Source organism: Acartia tonsa, chromosome 2, assembly GCF_053477335.1.
Source record: "Acartia tonsa isolate MP-2025a chromosome 2, ASM5347733v1, whole genome shotgun sequence".
In the NCBI taxonomy this organism is placed as follows: Eukaryota; Metazoa; Arthropoda; class Copepoda; order Calanoida; family Acartiidae; genus Acartia; species Acartia tonsa.
The window spans coordinates 44,915,117-44,936,492 of NC_137261.1; the positions used below are offsets into that span (position 1 = coordinate 44,915,117).

Genomic DNA, 21,376 nt, shown 5'->3' on the forward strand with positions numbered 1-21,376 from the left:
AACTGTTTTTTATCTTATATTTTTTTTAATTTTAATATCCCTGGAAAGCTGTCTGTAATACTGTGCGATAAATTGATATTTTTTCTAGAAATCTAATTATCATTCGAATATCATAGGAAAAAAAACTATTACAAGAATCCAAGAATCTATTACAAGAAAGAATAATATAATAATATAAAATCAAATTAGTGTCATGTGAATTATACTTAAACTTATGAATCTAAATGGTTGAATCGTTTGAGCAATCAACTAAAAGAACAAACCAAAAGAATCAAAATTTTATAAGAAAAATTGTAATGCAAAGGAATAATTAAACGTTTTTTTTTAATATGAATCATTGGGGACTAGTGTAATAAACAGCCTAATGTCCCCTCCCTTCCCTTCCCGACTGAAACTTAATTTCTTACAATAACAAGTACGATTATAGTGAGCAACTTATAAGCGACAAAATTTTTATTTTATTGTTATTTTAAGGAAATTTATTTCTATTTTTTTTAACAAAAAAGACATAAGAAAATTCCTACCTATATGAATAAAAAGAAGGGCACACATCCTACTTTTAGAGTAGCTTAACAACTAAAAAAAGTTCTATTACAAGAAAGAAATAATATAAAATTGAATTAGTGTCATGTGAAAACTTTTGAGAATCCCACATTAGACAAATTTGTCCATGACATTTCCCAAAACTTGATTCCAGAGAATGGAAAATTTTTCATTTAATCATTTTTAACATCATTTGAGATTTATTTTTAAATTTAATACAAATATATATAGGTGCAGATACAGTGGAAAAGTTGTCGTCAATTAAATGTTAATATAGACTTCAATTATTGATCGGTTTGTTCATCCAGTAGGAAGGGGAGGATGGGGTAAAGAGAATGGATCGTTATTTTAGCCAGCTACAAGTTTCACTTTTTTAGAGTACATTATAATCTGGTGTCAGATCCAAGTAATAATAGTTCTATTTTTTAGGAGATAGACAAGGACTACATCAAGGAGACCTCGTGTATTGACCCCGTGGACCACCACGAGCACAAGATCACAGAGGTGGACCTCAACCACATGTACTGTCTCACTCCTGTCATAGAGGACGAGGACGGAGGCGCTGGTCATCTCAGTGTACATGTCCTCCTAGTACTTGTTAGTATAGCTGTCAGCTGGTGCAGTCTATAGACATAAGTGTACACTGAACAGTACATGTACTATTAGTCTACTGAACGTACACCGAGATAGTTCAAAAAAAAGAAGCCAACTTTGTAAAGGTTTAATAAACAATAAACTAATTACAAAAGTGTTTTACAATAATATTGTTTTGGGGTTAAATATTTAGCAAGTTCTAGATTTTTTGTTTTAAGATTAATTAACATATATACACACAGGGTATATGAAATATTAGAAAATTAGAAAGAATACAACCAATGAAAATGTTTAACCACTCAAGTTAAAGCTCAAAAAAAAAAACTCAAATTGAAAGGTTATCAAAGCTTTAAAATGTATGGCTAAATGTTATGACTAGTCTTTACATTTTTGCAACATATTTTTTACATACCCTGTATGTGTTTTTAAACAATTCAATAAGCTTTTTAAGCAGTTAAAACGTTTTTTGATTTGATAAATCTTATTTAATTTTTTACCCCGAAAACAATTTTAAAAATCTGACTTTCAAAACATAAAAAAAGAAAAAGTGAAGAAAATAATGAACTAAGTGACCTCACAAAAGTGATTCTAGACAATTAAAATTATATACAAAAGTCGCCATTCAATTTATAAAAAAAAGACACTGTGACAAATGTTAAAAAATAACACACAAAAAATGATAAAAATTAGACAATTCAAAACATTTTTATTATTGCAAATGGAAGTTGTTGTTTAAATCAATTTATATTGACATTTCACAACTAGTAAAAAGTATGCAAAAATAATTGTTTTAAAAATTTAAAATTAATTTAAATTATTTATATTTCGTCCCAGATTTTTATCCAAACTATTGCTCTTTTTAAAGATATTTATGTAGTACAGTATTTCATAATTTATGTTTTAAAAGTATAGCTACCTATATCGTAGGGGTAGACTGTATGTCTGCTTCAAAATTGATTATATAAACAGCGGGCTTGGGTAGGAAAAAACTGTAATTCTATTCTTTTTTGGTAACTTTTAAAAGAATTTTATATTGCTGCGCTTCTTATGGCCATAACTATTCTTGTTTTAAATATATAAATATTAATAAGTAATTTTGTTGTTTTTCATAATGTTAATTATTTATGTTTAACCTTGGTGTGACCCAAATTTATGATTTTAACAAATCTGAACTCGATTTGGCTGCCCTACTCTTTCATGTTTTTAAACTTGTTGAAAATAATTTGATCAATTTGGAGGTATGACATACTTTTTTTAAAATTTTTCACTATCAAAAGGCTTGAGTCGACTTCAGGGCTAGCCAAACAGCATATACATTAGATCAAATCCAACAAGACCTAAAAATAATTTTAATGTCAAGTCCCAATTGACCGATGAAAGCGCATGGCTATAGAATACCTTACTTATGTAAAGTCATAAAGTTCGTTGAGCTCGGTCCATCCATGTGTGAAGTCAGCCTTTTCGGTCTGCTGTTCGGTCTGCTGTTCGGCCAGCTGTTTGATCAGTTGTTCTGCCAGTGTTCGGCTATCTGTATAGTGTCTGATTTGCTATACGTTTGGTCATATATTCGGCCAGTCGTTTGGCCGTTATCAGCCCTTATAAAAAAATACTCTCGAATTGATCAAAATAATTTTCATTTTTAACAATAATATATTTACAGAAATCTAATTGTTTGCTTTTTTATAATCCTTTTGTAAAGATTATATATACAAAATCTGATGTGCATTTTATTTTAAAAAGCTTAATTTTTTCTTATATATTTTCATTGAATTAAGAATCTCATCAAACTAGAACTCCTCATTAATTTTGATTGTTAATACTAAATAATTTTTAGCTTGGGAGTTTCAAATTATTTATGTAAGTGAGGAGTTTTGTTTCAAACCTCCCAGCTCTGAATTTTATAAATTTTTTCTTTTTGTATATAAAATTCTAGGATAATTGATCTGACCCGAATATTAAATTAAAACCATTTCCATGCCTAACTTGGAATAGGATTAAGGTTTCTAAAAAATACTGAACAGAACAGACTTTGAAAAGTACAAGGGTGGGGTTGTTTAACCCCCTCAACTTTTAGACACTCATTTTACTCCACTAAATTTTTTAAAAGTAAATTATATTATCCCCCTCAAACCTCCAAAACCTCTCTTTTTCCCCCTTTAAAAAAAAGCTTGGACGTCCCTGATGTAAGCAGTAAATTTAAATAATGCAGAGCTCTATCAATAATATAGGGATTCAGAATATTTTCTATCCTATTTATTATAAACCAATTTACAGTATGGATTTGAAACCGATTAATATCCTGAAAATTAGAACCGGTTTACATAGCCACACTGAAAAATCATGTAAATCAACTTATTACAGTATATGTTACAAAAAATGATCGGTATTTTAAATGTTCCTGCCTCCCATCTAATAAAGTTGTAACCCTATTTTTTGTATGTGTGCTTTTTATATGTATGTATAATTGTGTGTGTTGAAGTCAATTAGACCAAAGAATTTTTACCGACATATGGTAAAATATAAAAGAAAAAAATAAAAATGTCAAAATTCCACCTATTATTATTCTAAGTGAATTTTACTTAAGCCCAAAAATCACAAAGTAAAATTAATTTTAGCCTAGGGTTTATTCAGAGTTTTATCTTAAGCATAAAATTCTGCTTCTATATACACCTTATTCAGCTTCCTAGCTCTTATACAAGTCATTTGAGCACAAAAAGCATGTATCAAGAACTTTGTGCCCAGGGTGTCCAATTTTCAGATCTCAGCCCACAGAAGGGCTAGAAAAAAGTTCTTTAGCTTTTTGGTAATGGCAGAAGAAATAAAAGGCAGTTACCATTTGAACCCATAGTCTAAAATGACTTTAGAGTACCCTTAGGGCCCCTTATAGGCTAGAATCGAGACATTTTCAATTTTCAGGATTCCAGGAATGAGTCTTTGGTTTGACTTCAGCTCGCTATAAGTGGAGCTAGGGTTGAGATATTGGAGTTTAGTCTTCTCTACCCTCTCACTGTGGTATCTCAGTGTACTATCCTAGCTTGGTAGCTTGATATCTCAACTATCAAGGTGCTGAGACAACTTTTGGTGAGACCGCTTCGGTAGAGGTAGGAAAAAATTCACTCAAAATACATTATTGGTTGATTAATGACATTTTGAATATCTTCTTTTATAGCCTGCCAAATGTGGGTAAATGTTCTTTAATCTCATTGGCCGCAACAAACACAAGCATACATATGTATAAAGAGCACACACTGCACACACAAATTATGGTTAAAACTTTATTTAGCATTTTAAAGACCGGTCATTTTTTGTAACGTATACTGTATAGACTGTTTTCAACGAATATTTTTTTTAAATCATAAAATTAATACCAGTTTGTTAGCTCGGGCTTCGTCCTAACAAAACTGGTTTTTAAATTTTATTCTCTGTGGAAAGCTGTCTAAAATACGATGCGGTAAATATCTATTCTCACCTTGGGGCCAGCAAATTTTGGGGTTTCTTGTTCTGTAATTATTTTTTAGAATCTTTGTTCCTATTTCTGTGTATAAACTATAAATGTATTGTTAATTCATGTGATATAATGTAACATAATCATTTCTTTCTTAATATTAATATATGCATATGATGCTAGATATATTCTTTATTTTAAAAAGCAGTTTCAATAAATGTAAATTATGGTCATTTTTATGTATATTTTATATTAGCAATGCTTCTATATAGTCTTGTCGGATGGTCAGTTGTTACTATAGAAAAATTACTAGCGGCTTCGCCTCTAGCCTCTAGGGGCTTTGCCCCAAGAGGTAATTAAAAAAAAAATTGGAGCTGCCCCAGTATCAATTTCAAAATTTTCGGGAAAAAAATTGGAACTGCGCTGGACTGGAACAGTATCAAATTCAAAAAATAAAATGGGGGGGGATTTTATTTTTATTTTTGGGGGGGTTGGGGGTGTCCCACCCCCCAAGAAAATAGCTTAAAATCACCACAGGACCAATAGGTATATAACCCTGAAGAGTAGAATCCAATCGGTTCAGTGGTTACCGAGATCTTAAGCTACAGACGGACGGACGGACCAACGGACAGACAGACAGATAGACATCATTCTACTTTGTATTATAGATATTTAAGATATATTTCAGCCAAAAGGATAACAGTGGAGGAATTTTTTCAGGGGGACTTTTTGGGGATTTGGGGTGTCTCACCCCTCAATAAAACAGCTTAACATCACTGAAGAACCAGTAGGTATATTCCTTAAAGAGTACATCCCATTCAGCTCAGAGGTTACCGGGATCTTAAACGTCAGACGGACAGAAATCGTTCTACTTTGTATTTTAGATGGTATATTTTGCTTTTTTAAAAGTGTACATACTTGCGTTCTGCTAAATAAGTATTTCTTTATAATAAACTTATTGGACAGTCTACAATTATTAAAAAGAAAAGAGATAACAAGGATGACAAATAACAGCCATAGATAGCGAAGCTCTTAAATAGTAGAACAGCCAAGCAGATGGAAGAAAAGAATTAGTTATTCGGATTAAGTATTATATACCGAATGCTCATCAAATTTGGAATACTTCACAAAATTTTACTGCTGTCTCTTTTTATGCTGAAATTCACGCTTTCCCAATACCGTTTCTTGCAGACAGGCGGACGAACGGACGTTTTAGATTATACAGTAGTTACGCTACTAAAAAGAAGAATTATTCTTTTTATAAAAATTAATGACATTATATTAACAAGGATGACAACATCCATAAAAGCGAAGCACTGAAACGGTAGGACAAACGGACATTAACACTTGAATAGTGTCAGAACTGAATAATCAGAATGTATAAGAGTCGAAGCAAAATTGTAAGTAAATTTGTTGAAAAACTGCTTGATGCCGGATAATCTTTATGGACGTATGATAAATTTACTGAGTGAAAAAGTCTTTGATATTTCCCAGCTATTTATTGAAATATATTTCGGTGGACATTGCACCCTCTTCAGTCTTGAGTTTAGTTGGATGTTAAAAGTAAACATATTTATGGATGTTAAAAGTAAACATATTTATGGACATACTTACATTTATAGGACTTGATTATATAGTTGCTTTGCTTATAACATTATACTTTGTTGTCTTAGAAATCAATATACCAAAAATCAGATCAATCGGATGATTAGATCAAATAAAAATTTGTTGTTAAAAAAGTAAAAAAATCGACATGTTTAAAATGGACGTACGGACATTCTGGTAATGATTATAGAGTTGCTACGCTTTCTAAATCCTACCTAATTACTATTGGAATCAACTTGCAAAGTTTGAAATCGATAAGACAATTCTAACATGCCTAAATTAACGAAAAAAAGCTATCCGTTACGGACCGACCCTAATTATAGAAAAGCTTCGCTTTTAAAAATATGAACAATAAAACCAAACCTTTACCTTGAAGGTATAAACATTCTGGGTAAAAGTTAATGGAAATTAATGTAGGGAAAACAATTTTTATGAGGAAAACAAAACATATGGATATAGAATATACGTGGATATTATGACAGGGGAATAAAGTGTCGTCAATATAGGTTACTAACATGGGACTCATTTATTAGTCAGTTTGTTCAGCCAGTAGGAGGGCAGGGGATGGGATGGGGTAAACGGGTGGATGGTGGTACCATTATTTTAGGTCGTTGCGAGTTTCCTTTTATTTACTAAGTGTATTTGCGATTACTTTTATTTAATGAAATCTTCCAATTTTTAACATTTACAAAACGGCCTGCTTTATTGCATCAAGATCCATGACAGATCTATATAGGAAATAAACGTCTATAAATGAGCTCGAGTCTTCCAATAGTGTTGTAAACTCATAGTGCTCCAATAATCCTCATTAAACTCTCACTGACCAAAGCGATAAGACCTTTATTCTTTTTGTTTATAAAATGAATTAAGTTTTTCACTTCATGTTGATATTTGAATTACATTGAAGTATTTAATCCTTATTTCATAAATAAAAAATATACGTTCATAATAGAGTAAATCCAAGAAAACTCTATTTAAAAGAATTCGATTTTGGCGACACTTCCTTTGTGTTAAAATATTAAAACTAAAATTTTAATCATATTTACCCTTTGGTGATGGTAATGTGAAAAAAATGTAATTGAAAAAATCTTTTTAAAATCATTTAAATTAATAAAATTTACTTCTTTCTTTTAGATAATAATGGCGGGGGAGGAGAATTGATTTATTGAGAAATAGATAAATAGATATGAACTTATAGAAAACTAGCCAATAGCGAGATAGTTATATAGAGCCAACTCTAGTTAGAAAATATGAAAATCTGTGTAACATCCAAGTAACAATAAATCCATCAAAAAACATGAAAGTAAAGTTTAAAGACTTTAATAAATCAAAATTTGTATTTGGTTAAATATGAACCTTGAACTATATCTTTTAATATTTATAAATCGCTTCGTATTATTTCCGCGGTTATTAAAATAAATAATGATGATATTAAATTTAGCTGTGTGTTTTAAACTGGATAGTCTCTTTTCAACAACAGTGCCGTGTATTATTCCATTGATGATATTAAAACTAGGGGCCGAAGGCCCGGTCGAACACAACTGGTATTATTTTTATGATTATTATTCATGGAAAGTTGTCTGTAATACGATGCTATAGATGATTTTTTAGTATGGCTGAGAACCGGTTCTACTCCAGTGGATATTAATCGGCTTCGAAGCCATACTGGAAAATATGTTCCGCCTGTATAAAGACTCAAAATTGCATTAAATAGGACATATTAATCGATCTAATTATCTTTACACAAAGAACATTTTTACACATAAATAAAAGAATAACGTCTATTTAGTTTGTTAAGTTCCTTCTCCAGTACCTGTAAGAAATTTTTAAAAAAATCATAAATTAATACTAATTTTGTTGGCATTATGCCTCAGGGGGGGTTGGGGTGTAACAAAGCTGGTTTAAATCTTTTAGTTTAATATCTCTGGAAATCTGGGTGATAGATTTTTAACTGGAAACTATGATTTAGCAAGCTGATTAGTGAGATTGTCTTTTAAAATTTCTTGTGAAGATTCCTTTAATATAATAATCATATTCACTGTGGGCTAGAATTGAATCAAGACAAAAGTAAGTGCCGAGCCCTGGGACCTATGTATGGTGAAAATAGACATGAAACCATGATGATTCCAGGTAAAACCAAAATATTTCAGCGGGGTCTTTTTGTTTTATTTCAATTTTAAGTTCTGAAAAAAAAATGAAAAAAATATGAAAATCTTTAATAAAAAACAAACAAAAACTGTTTTTCAAAATTTTTTTTCACTAAAAGATACAAACAACTTATATACATACTATAAGCTTTAAAAAAATCAAAATTTTCAAATTTAGGACTGCCTTTCCAAGGTTAGAAGAAAAATCCTAACAACGAATTCTAACATATTTCTGATCAACATAGCAATAAAACGTCTTTTGCTAAATCTTTAACATCAAAATTAAATAGCACTTACTAAAGACTTTTTTTCATTTAAACTTATACTTTTTACATTATTTAACTTTTAAGATTGTGTTTTTTTTAAAGAAAGGTTGCGTGATTTTTTTCCTCATAATTAATTTATCTTAATATGCTGCATTATAAGTGACTGACATTGTAGGCTGTGATGGCTTAGAAAACTCAATACCAGTTTTGTTAGCCCAGGCCATCGGCCCCTCGGGGCCTACAAAACTAGTTTTAATCTTTTTATTTTTATTTTACTATCTGCTAAAAGCTGTCTATAATCCCATACAATAAATAACTATTAAACATACCAATTAAAGTGAAACAGGGATCTTAAGGGATAAGACAAAGGATGATAAATTGATTACTCCTTCTGTAGATTAATATTATTGGTTAAAAAGTTTGGACTTTGCATGTTTGAACCATCAAATCATTAATCAATTCATAAATTATCAATAAAACATACCAAGACTAATAGTATAAACCAAACAATCAAGATGAAAAATAAAGTTCCCAAAGTTTTTGAACCAATGAATGAGAAAATATTTATAAAGAACTTTGGGTACCAGCAAATTTTACATTCCAATGTCCCCTTGATCCATATTAAATCTACCATTTCATAAATTGAAGAATTTATTTATCAGTATAATTTAATTGTAAACAACAAAACAACAGGGAAGAAGGGGACATAAGAACTGTAAAGATTCTTAGAAATAGGAAAAGTTTTCTTTTGTGTGGACACTGCTAGTTTGAACCATCCAATTAAGATTTAATAAAAGACCAGTTAACTAATTAGATAACGTGTCTATAAAAACTTTTGGTACCAGTATAATTTATAGTCACATGCCATACTCGACGAGGGTGAGGTAATAAAGAGTAGCTCACTTGTGACAGCGGGTCAAGGTATAATATACTTGAGCGTGGAGCTTAATAGCCCTAGTGGCTAAAATACATCCTTCTTCATTACTACTTAGGTCCAAACACTAAGAAACAATGGCTACACAAACAAATAAACAGTCACATTTTTCCTCCCTTCTTGCCGATTTGCATGTATTTATCATGTATAAAATCAATTATTTATCATACATTGGAGGTAGGGGGCTTTGGACTGTTTATAACACTAGTCTAAAAAGTTCTATCATAATAATTTATTATTCGTTGGCTTATATTTTAGTAAAAATATTTTGTTTTGTTTATTCTAGGTTTTTTTAAAATGAAACTTATATGGAATGTGTCCCAGAAATAGAGAGGACAACTGACTGTTTAATAAACTAGTCTCTAAACTTTATAAAGACATTTCTTATTCTTTGACTTAACAACTATGGGTACTTTTGAATAGTTTTGTTTTTGTCTGTTTTCAGGGGAAATTTAATTTGTATAGCAGCTATTCAAGACAGACGGCTGCATTTTTTGTGAAGATTCCCTAAACAATTTACTTTGTATATCAGTCAAGGTCTATAAATATTAAAATTATAAAATACGCAAGAAAGGTTTCAGGATTTAAAGAAATTCTTTTTAAAACTGCTTGTCCATATTCCCATCTCATCCATGTTATTGATGTTGTCATCCTTGTTTCTTTCTTTCAGGGATCTTAAGGGATAAGACAAAGGACAATAGAGTGATACATGTAGATTTCCACAAATTATGACAAGGAAACTAACCATTTCTTATGTAAAATTATTGTTTGATTATATGTTTGTAAAATATTAGTTTGAAACCATTCCATTAATTTTAGTAAAAGTACACAATTTTTTTGAGCTAACGTGGGTACTGGTGTGATTTACATCCCAATGTCCCCTCCCTCTTATAATTAGCAAAATAAATTTTAAAACGGCATTCTGCTTTTCAAAACAGGATATTTAAATAATTTGTATGATAGAACAAAAGATCCTAAAACTCTAGACAAAAAGTAACAGGATGTCTTTCTGTCTATATATAAGTGTATGTTTAACGAAGGAGGGAGGGAGTGAACTGGACATAGAATTGTAAATCATATACAAAGTTTTATAAACACATTTTCTTATCCTTTTGATAATTTATGAATTGATTAATGATTTGATGGTTCAAACATGCAAAGTCCAAACTTTTTAACCAATAATATTAATCTACAGAAGGAGTAATCAATTTATCATCCTTTGTCTTATCCCTTAAGATCCCTGTTTCACTTTAATTGGTATGTTTAATAGTTATTTATTGTATGGGATTATAGACAGCTTTTAGCAGATAGTAAAATAAAAATAAAAAGATTAAAACTAGTTTTGTAGGCCCCGAGGGGCCGATGGCCTGGGCTAACAAAACTGGTATTGAGTTTTCTAAGCCATCACAGCCTACAATGTCAGTCACTTATAATGCAGCATATTAAGATAAATTAATTATGAGGAAAAAAATCACGCAACCTTTCTTTAAAAAAAACACAATCTTAAAAGTTAAATAATGTAAAAAGTATAAGTTTAAATGAAAAAAAGTCTTTAGTAAGTGCTATTTAATTTTGATGTTAAAGATTTAGCAAAAGACGTTTTATTGCTATGTTGATCAGAAATATGTTAGAATTCGTTGTTAGGATTTTTCTTCTAACCTTGGAAAGGCAGTCCTAAATTTGAAAATTTTGATTTTTTTAAAGCTTATAGTATGTATATAAGTTGTTTGTATCTTTTAGTGAAAAAAAATTTTGAAAAACAGTTTTTGTTTGTTTTTTATTAAAGATTTTCATATTTTTTTCATTTTTTTTTCAGAACTTAAAATTGAAATAAAACAAAAAGACCCCGCTGAAATATTTTGGTTTTACCTGGAATCATCATGGTTTTATGTCTATTTTCACCATACATAGGTCCCAGGGCTCGGCACTTACTTTTGTCTTGATTCAATTCTAGCCCACAGTGTATTGTACACAGGGAGGGAGGGGACATTGAGCTTATTATAACACTAGTCCCCAAAGTTTTATAATAAGGACTTTTTTATTCGTTGGCTTAACAACTTTGGTTAGTCTTTTAAGTTGGGTGTTTAAACGTTTCAACCACTAATTGTGATCTACAAAAATGGTAATTTAGTGTAATCATCTTTGGGGATAATCATCAATTTATCAGCCATTGTCTTATCCCTTTAATTCCCTGACTTCTGCATCCATATTTTTTTGTATTTCTTTGTAACATAGTCTTGAATTGTTTATTTTGCATTAGACTTTTTTTTCTTTCTTAGATCTGACAAAAGATCGACATGTACATCCTCCCCTCTTCTGGAAGAACGAACTGACCAATAAACAATGTCCATTTTAGCAAGTACAGGTGGATACGCCCCTAGAGGCCTCTAGGGGCACTTGAGAAGGGGAGAGGCGAATTTGATAACCCAATTTCTTATTTTAGATTTTAAACGAAAAAGTAAAAAAAAAAATTTCGGGGGGGAATTTTTCATTTTTTTGGGGGGGGTTGGGAGTGTCCCACCCCCCCAAGAAAATAGTTATAAACCTTCCCGGGACCTACCCGAAGCTACCCTGTTAAGGAGAACCCGATCGGTTCAGCGGTAAGCGAGATCCTTCGGTACAAACAAACACACAAACATACAAACACACAGAAACACAAACACACAGACACACAAACATCCTGTTACTTTAGTATAAGGATATTCTATATCCATTTAGGCAAGAGAGGTTTTTTTTATATAATGTATGTTTAATAAAATGGAAAATTGGTGGAAAAAAATTGTTCCATGAGTAATAAATAAAACCCCGGCTATCATTACAACCTAATAAATTTTCTTTACTTGTCAAATATTTTCACCGAGTAACGGAGAAAAAAGAAAAATTGTTGGAAGCGAAGCAACTCTTTGTCTGGCGGTCTGTAGGTTTGTAATGCACATAAACTGCACTATAATGCTTAATGTCGTACAATATATGACATCTTAAAATTACTTTATCTTATCTTCTTCTTCCTTATAATAAAGTAACAGGATGTTTGTTTGTTTGTCTGTGTGTCTGTTTGTCTGTACCGAAGGATCCCGCTAACCGCTGAACCGATTGGGTTCTCCTTAACAGGTTAGCTTCTAATATGTCCCGGAAATGTTTCAAACTATTTTTGGGGACGGTAAAACCACCATCCCAATAGAAATCGCTCCTAGAAAAAATACTCCCCACCCAAAAAAAAAAATCTAAATAAAAAAAGGTTTTAGGATTCAACTCCCCCCTCCTCAAGTGCCCCTCGAGGATCGTTATCTAAGCCCGCTGCGAGTTTTTCTTTATTAGAGAACATGAAAATTTTGTGTAAAATCAAAGTAATAATATGTAGTATATACATTCAGTACCATGTTTTTTTAGGTTAAATATCAGTTTAATTTTGTAAAGCTTCGCTACTATTTGACATAATATTAATCATCCTATTATACACCTGTACAATAAAACTATGATATATGTTTTTATAACGGTGGAATAATTACTGTTTTATTTCATTTAATTTGGTTCATGGTTTTATTAATTTTTTGCGTACCCTCAACATTTATGTGCAACAAAGTATTAGAGATGGTCAATTTTCTATGATTTATTTTTATTTTATTTTTTATTTTAATGAAACCTAGAAATGAAAGAAAACAAGGATGGCAACTTCCATTAAAGCCAATCTCTACAATCAGATTAAAGGACAAACAAATGGACGTGTGGACTTTCGGGTAACTAATATAGAGTTGCTATAGAGATAATATAATTTACTTTTTAAAATTACTAGCGGCTTCGCCCCTAGCCTCTAGGGGCTTTACCTCAAGAGTAGAATCCGATCGGTTCAGTGGTTACCGAGATCTTAAGGGACAGACAGACGGACAGACGGTCAGACGGACAGACAACAAGCTACTTTGTATTATAGATAGGGGGTAAAATGAGAGTTTAAAGTTTGAGGGGATTAAACAACCCCACCCTAGGACTTTTCATGGTCTGTTCTGTTCGTACCTTACTGACAATTCTAACATGTCTAAAGCTAACAAGAGCTAACCGTTACGGAAGGACTGACCAATACCATAGTTATAGAAAAGCTTCGCTTTCAAAAATTGCCTGGGGGGGGGGGAGAGGAATGCGCCCATGCATCTAAAAATTTTGGGGGTCCCTTATAGGGACAAATTTTGGTCTTACCCCAAACGTAGTAGTCCCAAACGTCGGAGTGGACAAACGCAGTAGTCCCAAACGTCGGAGTGGACATTGATTAAGTAAAACCTAGGAGTGTCCGCTATTTTAGTAATATGATAATTTAGATTTTTTTTTAACTCTGTCTACAAAATAATGACTATGGCCGCAGCGCTCGGCCCCCTCGCAATATAACCAAACCTAACCTAACTAAGAAAAATAACGGAACCGTGGGGAGAGGGGGTTGTATAAAAAAAATTGAAAAAAAATTGAAAAAAAATTTGGGACTCCTGTGTTTGTCCACTCCGACGTTTGTCCCAAAAATCCTGCGTTTATCCACTCCGACGTTTGTCCCACTCCGACGTTTGGGACTCCTGCATTTGGGACTCCTGCGTTTGTCCACTACGACGTTTTGGACTCCTATGTTTTGGGTAGGACCAAAAGTTTTTCCACTCCTACGTTTGGCGTGAAACCAAAATTTTGTTTCTTCTTTCAAAGTAAAGCTTAACACAACTTCCCGAATTCTTGAGGAATAGAAAAACTCACTTCGATATCCTAAAAATAACTATAAAGTTAAGGTCACCTTTGATTAAAGCAATTAGTCGAAGTAAACCTTTAAAATTTCATATCGATAGAATAGCAACAGTTTTGAGACGGCGCGGCGTAAAAATTGCTGAAATCATCCATTCTTCTGAATTAAGTTTCATAAAGGAATAGCATAAATAACTATCCGGAGACATGTATGTCAAGCTTCTCCAGAATAGATCCATTAAAAGTTTTAGTAGTAGCGAGATCTTAACTGACAAACAAAATAAATATTGATCTTGTAGAAGTAAATCAAGCAATATTAGCTTGGTCGTTTATAAAACAGTCGTTTCCAGAATAGCAGAAAGGAAAATTAAGTTTTATAGAACAATCTCAGTGTGTAAACTTTACATGCAAATCTAATAAATCAACATAAAATGCATGTACTCATCAATCATTTGAAAAAAGGAGTAAAAATAGAGAGAAATCCTGTTTTATGATTACAAGAAATGTCAGACATGTGCCTTGAAATTAATTTAACATAAAAAAAATTAGGCTTCACTATGTCATTGACTAATAGTGTACATTTTTTTTTACTCCGAACATAATGAAAAAGTGAAGGCATGTCTTACAGGGATGAGAACATCTCTAAATAGCGAAGTAATTTATCAAAACCATATGAACAGATAAGAAAATGGACCGACAAAGAGAGTCTTAGTTTGTTAATTGTTATTGGTCATCAAAATTTTAGATGATACTTTAGACATCTACCTTATATGTCAACTGAGAAATCACATTTCTTCTATAGGATTTTCATCTCCACGAATGCATAACAGACGAACTAGCGGATAAGGATGTAAATAATTTTCCGTGCGTACTTAAGATTTAATGAAAGTGATACCTCGCCCAAAATATTCTACTTTTTTGTCCTAGGAATCATATCTTAAAAATCAGATTAATAGGATAGTAATATCATATTAGAATGTTTCAAATAGAAGTATAGAATTTCTTCTAACGATTAGAGTTTTAATTCGTACCAAACTGTTATAGTAATCATGCAAAGTTTAAAAATTAATAGGACAATTCTATCATGTGTAAATTAACGAAAAGAGCTATTGGTTCTAAAAATTTAGTAATTATGTTGGAAGTAAATCTTGAAACCTAAATTAAATAAAACTTTATTTTATTGGATATTTTTTAGATATTGAAATCATTTTCAATACAAATTAAAAATTTGACAAAAGAAATTAGAACTCATTAATTGTTATGAATTTTCAATTACAATTTCAAATTTTAATCACATCCTCTTACATTTCCAATATTATATTCTTCAGTCTTTTTAAATCGAAATAAAATATCAAATTGGTTACATTTTGGATATTTTATCTCTTTTAGAAGCGCAACTATGGTATGTCGGTACGTCCGTCTTTCGGTGTAAAATACCCTGCAATGAATACACTTGTCTATGTATTTATAGTTAAACTTGGGAGATATTAAGAGAGTCCAACAGTGAAAAAAATATTACATAGCTTACTTATTAAATAGGGACAAGACACGGCGAAAAACTGTCGTCAATTTAGCTTGCTACATAGAACTTCCCTGTTGTTCAGTTTGTTCATCCAGTAGGTGGGGAGAGGATGGAGTAAAGGAGGATTACCCAGGTTAGTGTAGTTGAAGGTTGCCGCGGCTCTGCTTAGAAAAGGTCATAGTGGATAGCTTACAAAATTGCAGGGCTGACAATGAGGCTTGTAGGGCGGCTTTCACGCTTATTGTGACTGTGGGTGCCAAGCCCTGGTATTTTTATTTCGTGCAAAAAAAAAGAAATTATGATATTGTCATCAAAGAAATATTGAATCTTTTTGGAGACTTGCGTTTAAGTTTTGGCGACTGCAGTTATTTATTTTTTTTTAAGTGTAGTTAAACCAAAATGCATCCTTTAGCCCTGATTTAAAATTATTCTGCAATTTGAATATGATAAAAAGAAAGAAAGTGCATAATATCGACGACAAAGATGGTAAAAAGAATACGAAAAAGTGCTAGAAAGGTTATGATTATCCTATTATATAAAGTGGTAAGGTTTTTTGTCTGAAGCTCAAGATTTTAATAAATATTGAACCAATTAAGTTCTCCTTTATTAAGAAGCTTCAAATAGGCCCTAGGTTGGTTGTAGGGTATTCATTTAGTTGATGACTAAGAGCCTGTAGATGCAAGAGTCGCAGCCACAAGTCTTTATATATGTGTCTGGAGCTCGAAATCTCGTAAACCGCTGAACCGATATGGTTCTCCTTTACAAAGAAGATTTACAGGGAATATTTACAACTATTTTGAGGAAAGGTACCTCCACCTGCCCAATTTCCCATAGCAAGAAACAACTTTTTAAAATCTTTTTCTTTTAAACCTAAAACCGAAACTGGTGGGTCGAAAAACATAGACATACAAAAAAGAATCGTATTCTTATGCTAAGTCTTATACAACAACAACAACAACCCTATAAGATTTACTCATGTTTCATCTTATATCAGCTTCATTTCAAACACTAAGCCTTCCTACATGTTATAGTAATGGCATTATTATAAATTATACATGTTGATATTAACATAGCTCTTTTTCTTAATCTCTAACTTTTATCAAGGAAAAGTTGCCTGCTTTTCAATTTATACTAAACCATAAAATTGTATTTTTACCTCTTCTTACATTCCTGGGTTGTAGTTAAAGATTTTTACAATAGTAGCTTAAATATTACAGTACACATGAGGTATTATGTGAACAAAATTCTACTGTGATACCTATTACTCATGAAAACATAAGAACGGCTGTCAGCAAAGTGAAAGAGTGTAATTGTTACCCATGGCTGATCAAATATATAAACATTTACTTTTTCTAAACTCCGGAATTAGGGATGATTTAAAGAAGTTGTATCAACTTTTTTTTATAGCTAGCCGGTCCTTTTAGTAAGTAGTAGATGTAAAATTTTTCATAGAATTCAGATATGCAATCGGTTTTTTTGTAGACCTCTTATTTTTAAAGTAATTTAAGTTTTAAAAAAAAAATTAAGTCGATTTTAAGGTACTAAAATGCAACAAAAAAAAGAAAGAAAATGGCCATTATGAACAAAAATAGTAAGATCTTTAATTTGACACCTTACTTTTTCAATTCTGTCAGGTAATTATTGAAAAAATCGATTTTTTTAAACCCACGAGAATAAAAACTTTGAACTCAATTTTATCATTTCACAAGTAAAAAAATATGGGTTCATATATACCTTTAGAATCAGAAAAATATTACGAATCCATTGTAAGCAAAATTGAAAAAAAAGTTTACAATATAGAATATAAACTACAATAAAAGGAATTATATGAAAATATCATATTATATTGTACAGGCAACGTCTTAACTCTTCAATTGAGTATAAAAATGGGAAGGGGGTATAGAGGGGGTAAAGAGGGGGTAAAAAAGGGAAGACGATTGTGTTGCCAGAACAAAAAATACAATTGGCTATTTTTTTATTTTTTTTATTTTTTTACTTTTTTTTCAATTTTGCTTACAATATATTCGTAATATTTTTCTGATTCTAAAGGTATATATGAACCCATGTTTTTTATGTCTGTTGAGAAAATATTTAGGTCTAAAGTTTTTATTAAACCGAGGTTAAAAAAATAGATTTTTTCAATAATTACTCAACAGAATTTTAAAAGTAAGGTGTCAAATTAAAGATCTTACTATTTTTGTTCTTACTGGCCATTTTCTTCTTTTATTTTGTTGCGTTTTAGTACCTTAAAACCGACTTAATTATTTTTTTAAAAAACTTAAATTACTTAAAAAATAAGAGGTCTACAAAAAAACCGATTGCATATCTGAATTCTATGAAAAATTTTACATCTACTACTTACTAAAAGAACCGGCTAGCTATAAAAAAAAAAAGTTGACACACCTTCTTTTAATAAAATCAACTTAACTACAGTCACAGTGCCTTTGTAGGTACTTTGACTTTAGTGTCAGAACCTAAATTGGGACATAGTGCATTTCATTACTCTAGGTTAGGTAACTTCATTTCACTTTTCAATTAAATCTAAAATGCAGCGGTTTTTGAGAAAATTAGATTTAAAAATTTCAAGTTCAATTTTCACCCACTAGGAGTTACCGCATAATCATGACAAGAAAAGCAAAGATTATTTATTTAAAATTTTGAACAACTTTGCTTTTATAAAGTAAGTCATAAAACCTCTCCATATATGATTTATTTAAGGCTGAATTTCCGTGACCTTAGCAAAGCAATTGATAAAATGGCCATTAATTAACTCACTTCAGGAGTGGTTTTTTGAAGAACTTTATAAAAGCAAAGTTGTTCAAAATTTTAAATAAATAATCTTTGCTTTTCTTGTCATGATTATGCGGTAACTCCTAGTGGGTGAAAATTGAACTTGAAATTTTCAAATTTAATTTTCTCAAAAACCGCTGCATTTTAGATTTTATTGAAAAGTGAAATGAAGTTACCTAACCTAGGGTAATGAAATGTCCCAATTTAGGTTCTGACACTATAGTCAAAGCACCTTCGAAGGCACTGTGCAGTAATTTCTCTTATCAACAGTCATACAGGGATAAGACAATTTGGATTTAGTGCAGTTCACGGAAAAATGTTCCTTAGTAATGATTATCTCCAAAAATTTATTAACTTTAAAGGCTACTAACGGCCAAACGCTGGACCTTATAGATTATGCTTGCACAAAATTTTAACTGACAAAAGAAGGCCTTCAAGTAATCTGGAATAGTCTTAGTAAATAAATAAATACGCAAAAAAAAATATTTTGTGTTTTTTTTTTCTTTGGTAAAGCTTTTCCTGTTTATCATTAGATCTTTGCTATTCTGGATTTTTTTCTTAGGCCTTCTTATGCTGCTTAAAACAGTGTATTTACATATACTATACCTTTTTCCTGCTGTAAAAACAAACGAACACACTGCTCGATATGAAATAGTACGAACAACACACGCTAACGCACACAAACAAACACACACACACACACACACACACACCTAGGATGCGCACATTTAAAATTTAGTATAAAGTATCATCACTACTACATCATAACAAATGATAAAATAACTTTCAAAATCTGGATTTAAGCAGTGCTTTATTTTTATCAAGATTTTTATTAAAAGTTTAATTTTGTACTTTCATGTATAAAGAGGCAATAAAAAATTAATTAAAGTGATTTTTGGTAGCGAATCTACTCTATAGATAAGGTAGATGCTCGACTGTCAGACAGTCAAATACTTTAAAATAACTTTCTTAATTCTTTTTTTAAATGGATTGCTTAAAATTTCAAGTGATTTTAGATAATATTTCATTAATAAGTTGTATTTAAATGAACTCAGGCATATGCTGGGTAGAAATTTAATAAAAAATAATATGAAGGTGTTAATTACCATTAAAATATTGATATTTAGGGACGTGTGAAATTGACTGGAAATTTTAATATTTTGGCCGAATAAAAATATTAAAAAATCAGGTCAGGATTTTTTTGCCCTAGACATCCCCTTTTTTTAATTTCTAACCCTTTATTACTAATCTCCAAACTTCTCATGAACTTTATGATTTTACAAGTTTATTAAAAATAATTAAATGCTAATCAGAGCAATAAAAATCCGAGTATCTATTTACCATTTAAAAACACCAAATCTCTCCAAGATATATATTATTCAAGTTTTATACAAGTTTTGGTATCATTATAATTATTTAAATTTGGGTACTTTATTTCTTAATATCTGCGGAAAACTGTCTCTAATAAAATGCAATAGATATGAAAATCATATCATCGCGATTGGGTACCACTATAATTATGTAAGATGGGTACCATTATGATAATTTAAATTTGAATACTATATTTCTTAATATCCGCGGAAAACTGTCTGTAATAAAATGCAATATTCTCTACATATATTCACAACCAGGGATCTCAAGAGATAAGACAATGGATGATAAATTGATGTTTGTACCCAATGATGATATTTAAGTTATTACTTAGTTGAAAAGTTAGGACACTGCTAATTAAAAAAGCCGTCTGTAATACAATGCGGTATATATGAAAATCATTAAATGAACTGGTTTTAATTTACATTTACTGTGCATCTTTATTCTAGATTTATATATTTAAGATGTAAATAGATTTAATTTCAAAATTTTATTATTTTGTTAAAAATGTTTTAACTATTAATTTTAAGTGTATAAACAAGTTACTTGAAAAAAAATGAACATAAAAAAATATATCAATAAAAATTATGGTAGCTATGGGTGAAAATTTATTCCAGCTGCGAATTAATAACTTTTAATTGTTGTAGTTGCTTAAGCTGCAGGTTGTTCTAAAATTATGCCGGCGACTGTGGTTGCGAATTGCCAATATAATTTTTATAGAAGTGATTTTTAATTATCTTGCTAGATTTAAGGAAATTTATCATTTTTACTTTAAATTCATTTTTATATTCTGTAACTTAGTGAAAACACTGTAATAAAATGGGGTGGGGCGTTAATTGTAACATTACAATAAGAGTTCGGCAGCCGTCAGATAATGATTTGCACTGTATATAGTTTTCATTTTATTTTTTGGATTAACAGCTTTAGGAACTTCTGATCTAAGAGCAAATAAAACAAATCATTTCTTAGTTTGCTATTTCCGAAATCTTATTGGACATGTAATAAATGCATATATTCTGCAACTTTATTACAATGATAATGTTATATCAAATATTTTAATTTTAATATCTCACGTATAACTTAACAATATTAAAACTTTTTTGTTACTTTAAAACACCACGATGACTCATGATAAGATGAATGATATTATAAACGTCATAGAGAAGAACTGGAATTCAATTTTTTAAATTTATTAACTAAATTATTTCGGTACATTTTTAAATAACTTGTTGAATGAACAAATTAAACAAATAAAATTATGAGCAGCCATGGTTTCATAGAGATTTTCATCGATATATAATCAAATGTTTTGTTGAGTTCAATTTGTAAAAAAATCGAAAAGGGAATGATCATAGAATGCCATAAAAGGTAAATTTACTTCAATTTCAGATCACTTTCTGCTGCAAAACACAGAAGTTATTTTTTTTGCTCATGTAACTAGATATA

At 30.7% G+C, this 21,376-nt stretch overlaps 2 protein-coding genes across 3 annotated transcripts in view; one reads left to right on the forward strand and one right to left on the reverse strand.

Moving 5' to 3' along the window:
- The window catches only part of LOC145311956 (uncharacterized), a 51,723-nt gene extending 46,908 nt beyond the window's left edge, over positions 1 to 4,815 (forward strand). For both annotated transcript variants that reach the window (XM_080151029.1, XM_080151030.1), the window contains one exon: positions 973 to 4,815. In XM_080151029.1, coding sequence (XP_080007155.1) covers positions 973 to 1,173 — 201 coding nt within the window. In that variant the 3' untranslated portion in view covers positions 1,174 to 4,815. The remainder of the gene's footprint in view (positions 1 to 972) is intronic.
- The window catches only part of LOC145311954 (uncharacterized), a 214,592-nt gene that overhangs the window by 145,137 nt on the left and 48,079 nt on the right, over positions 1 to 21,376 (reverse strand). The gene's annotated exons all lie outside the window — the stretch shown is intronic.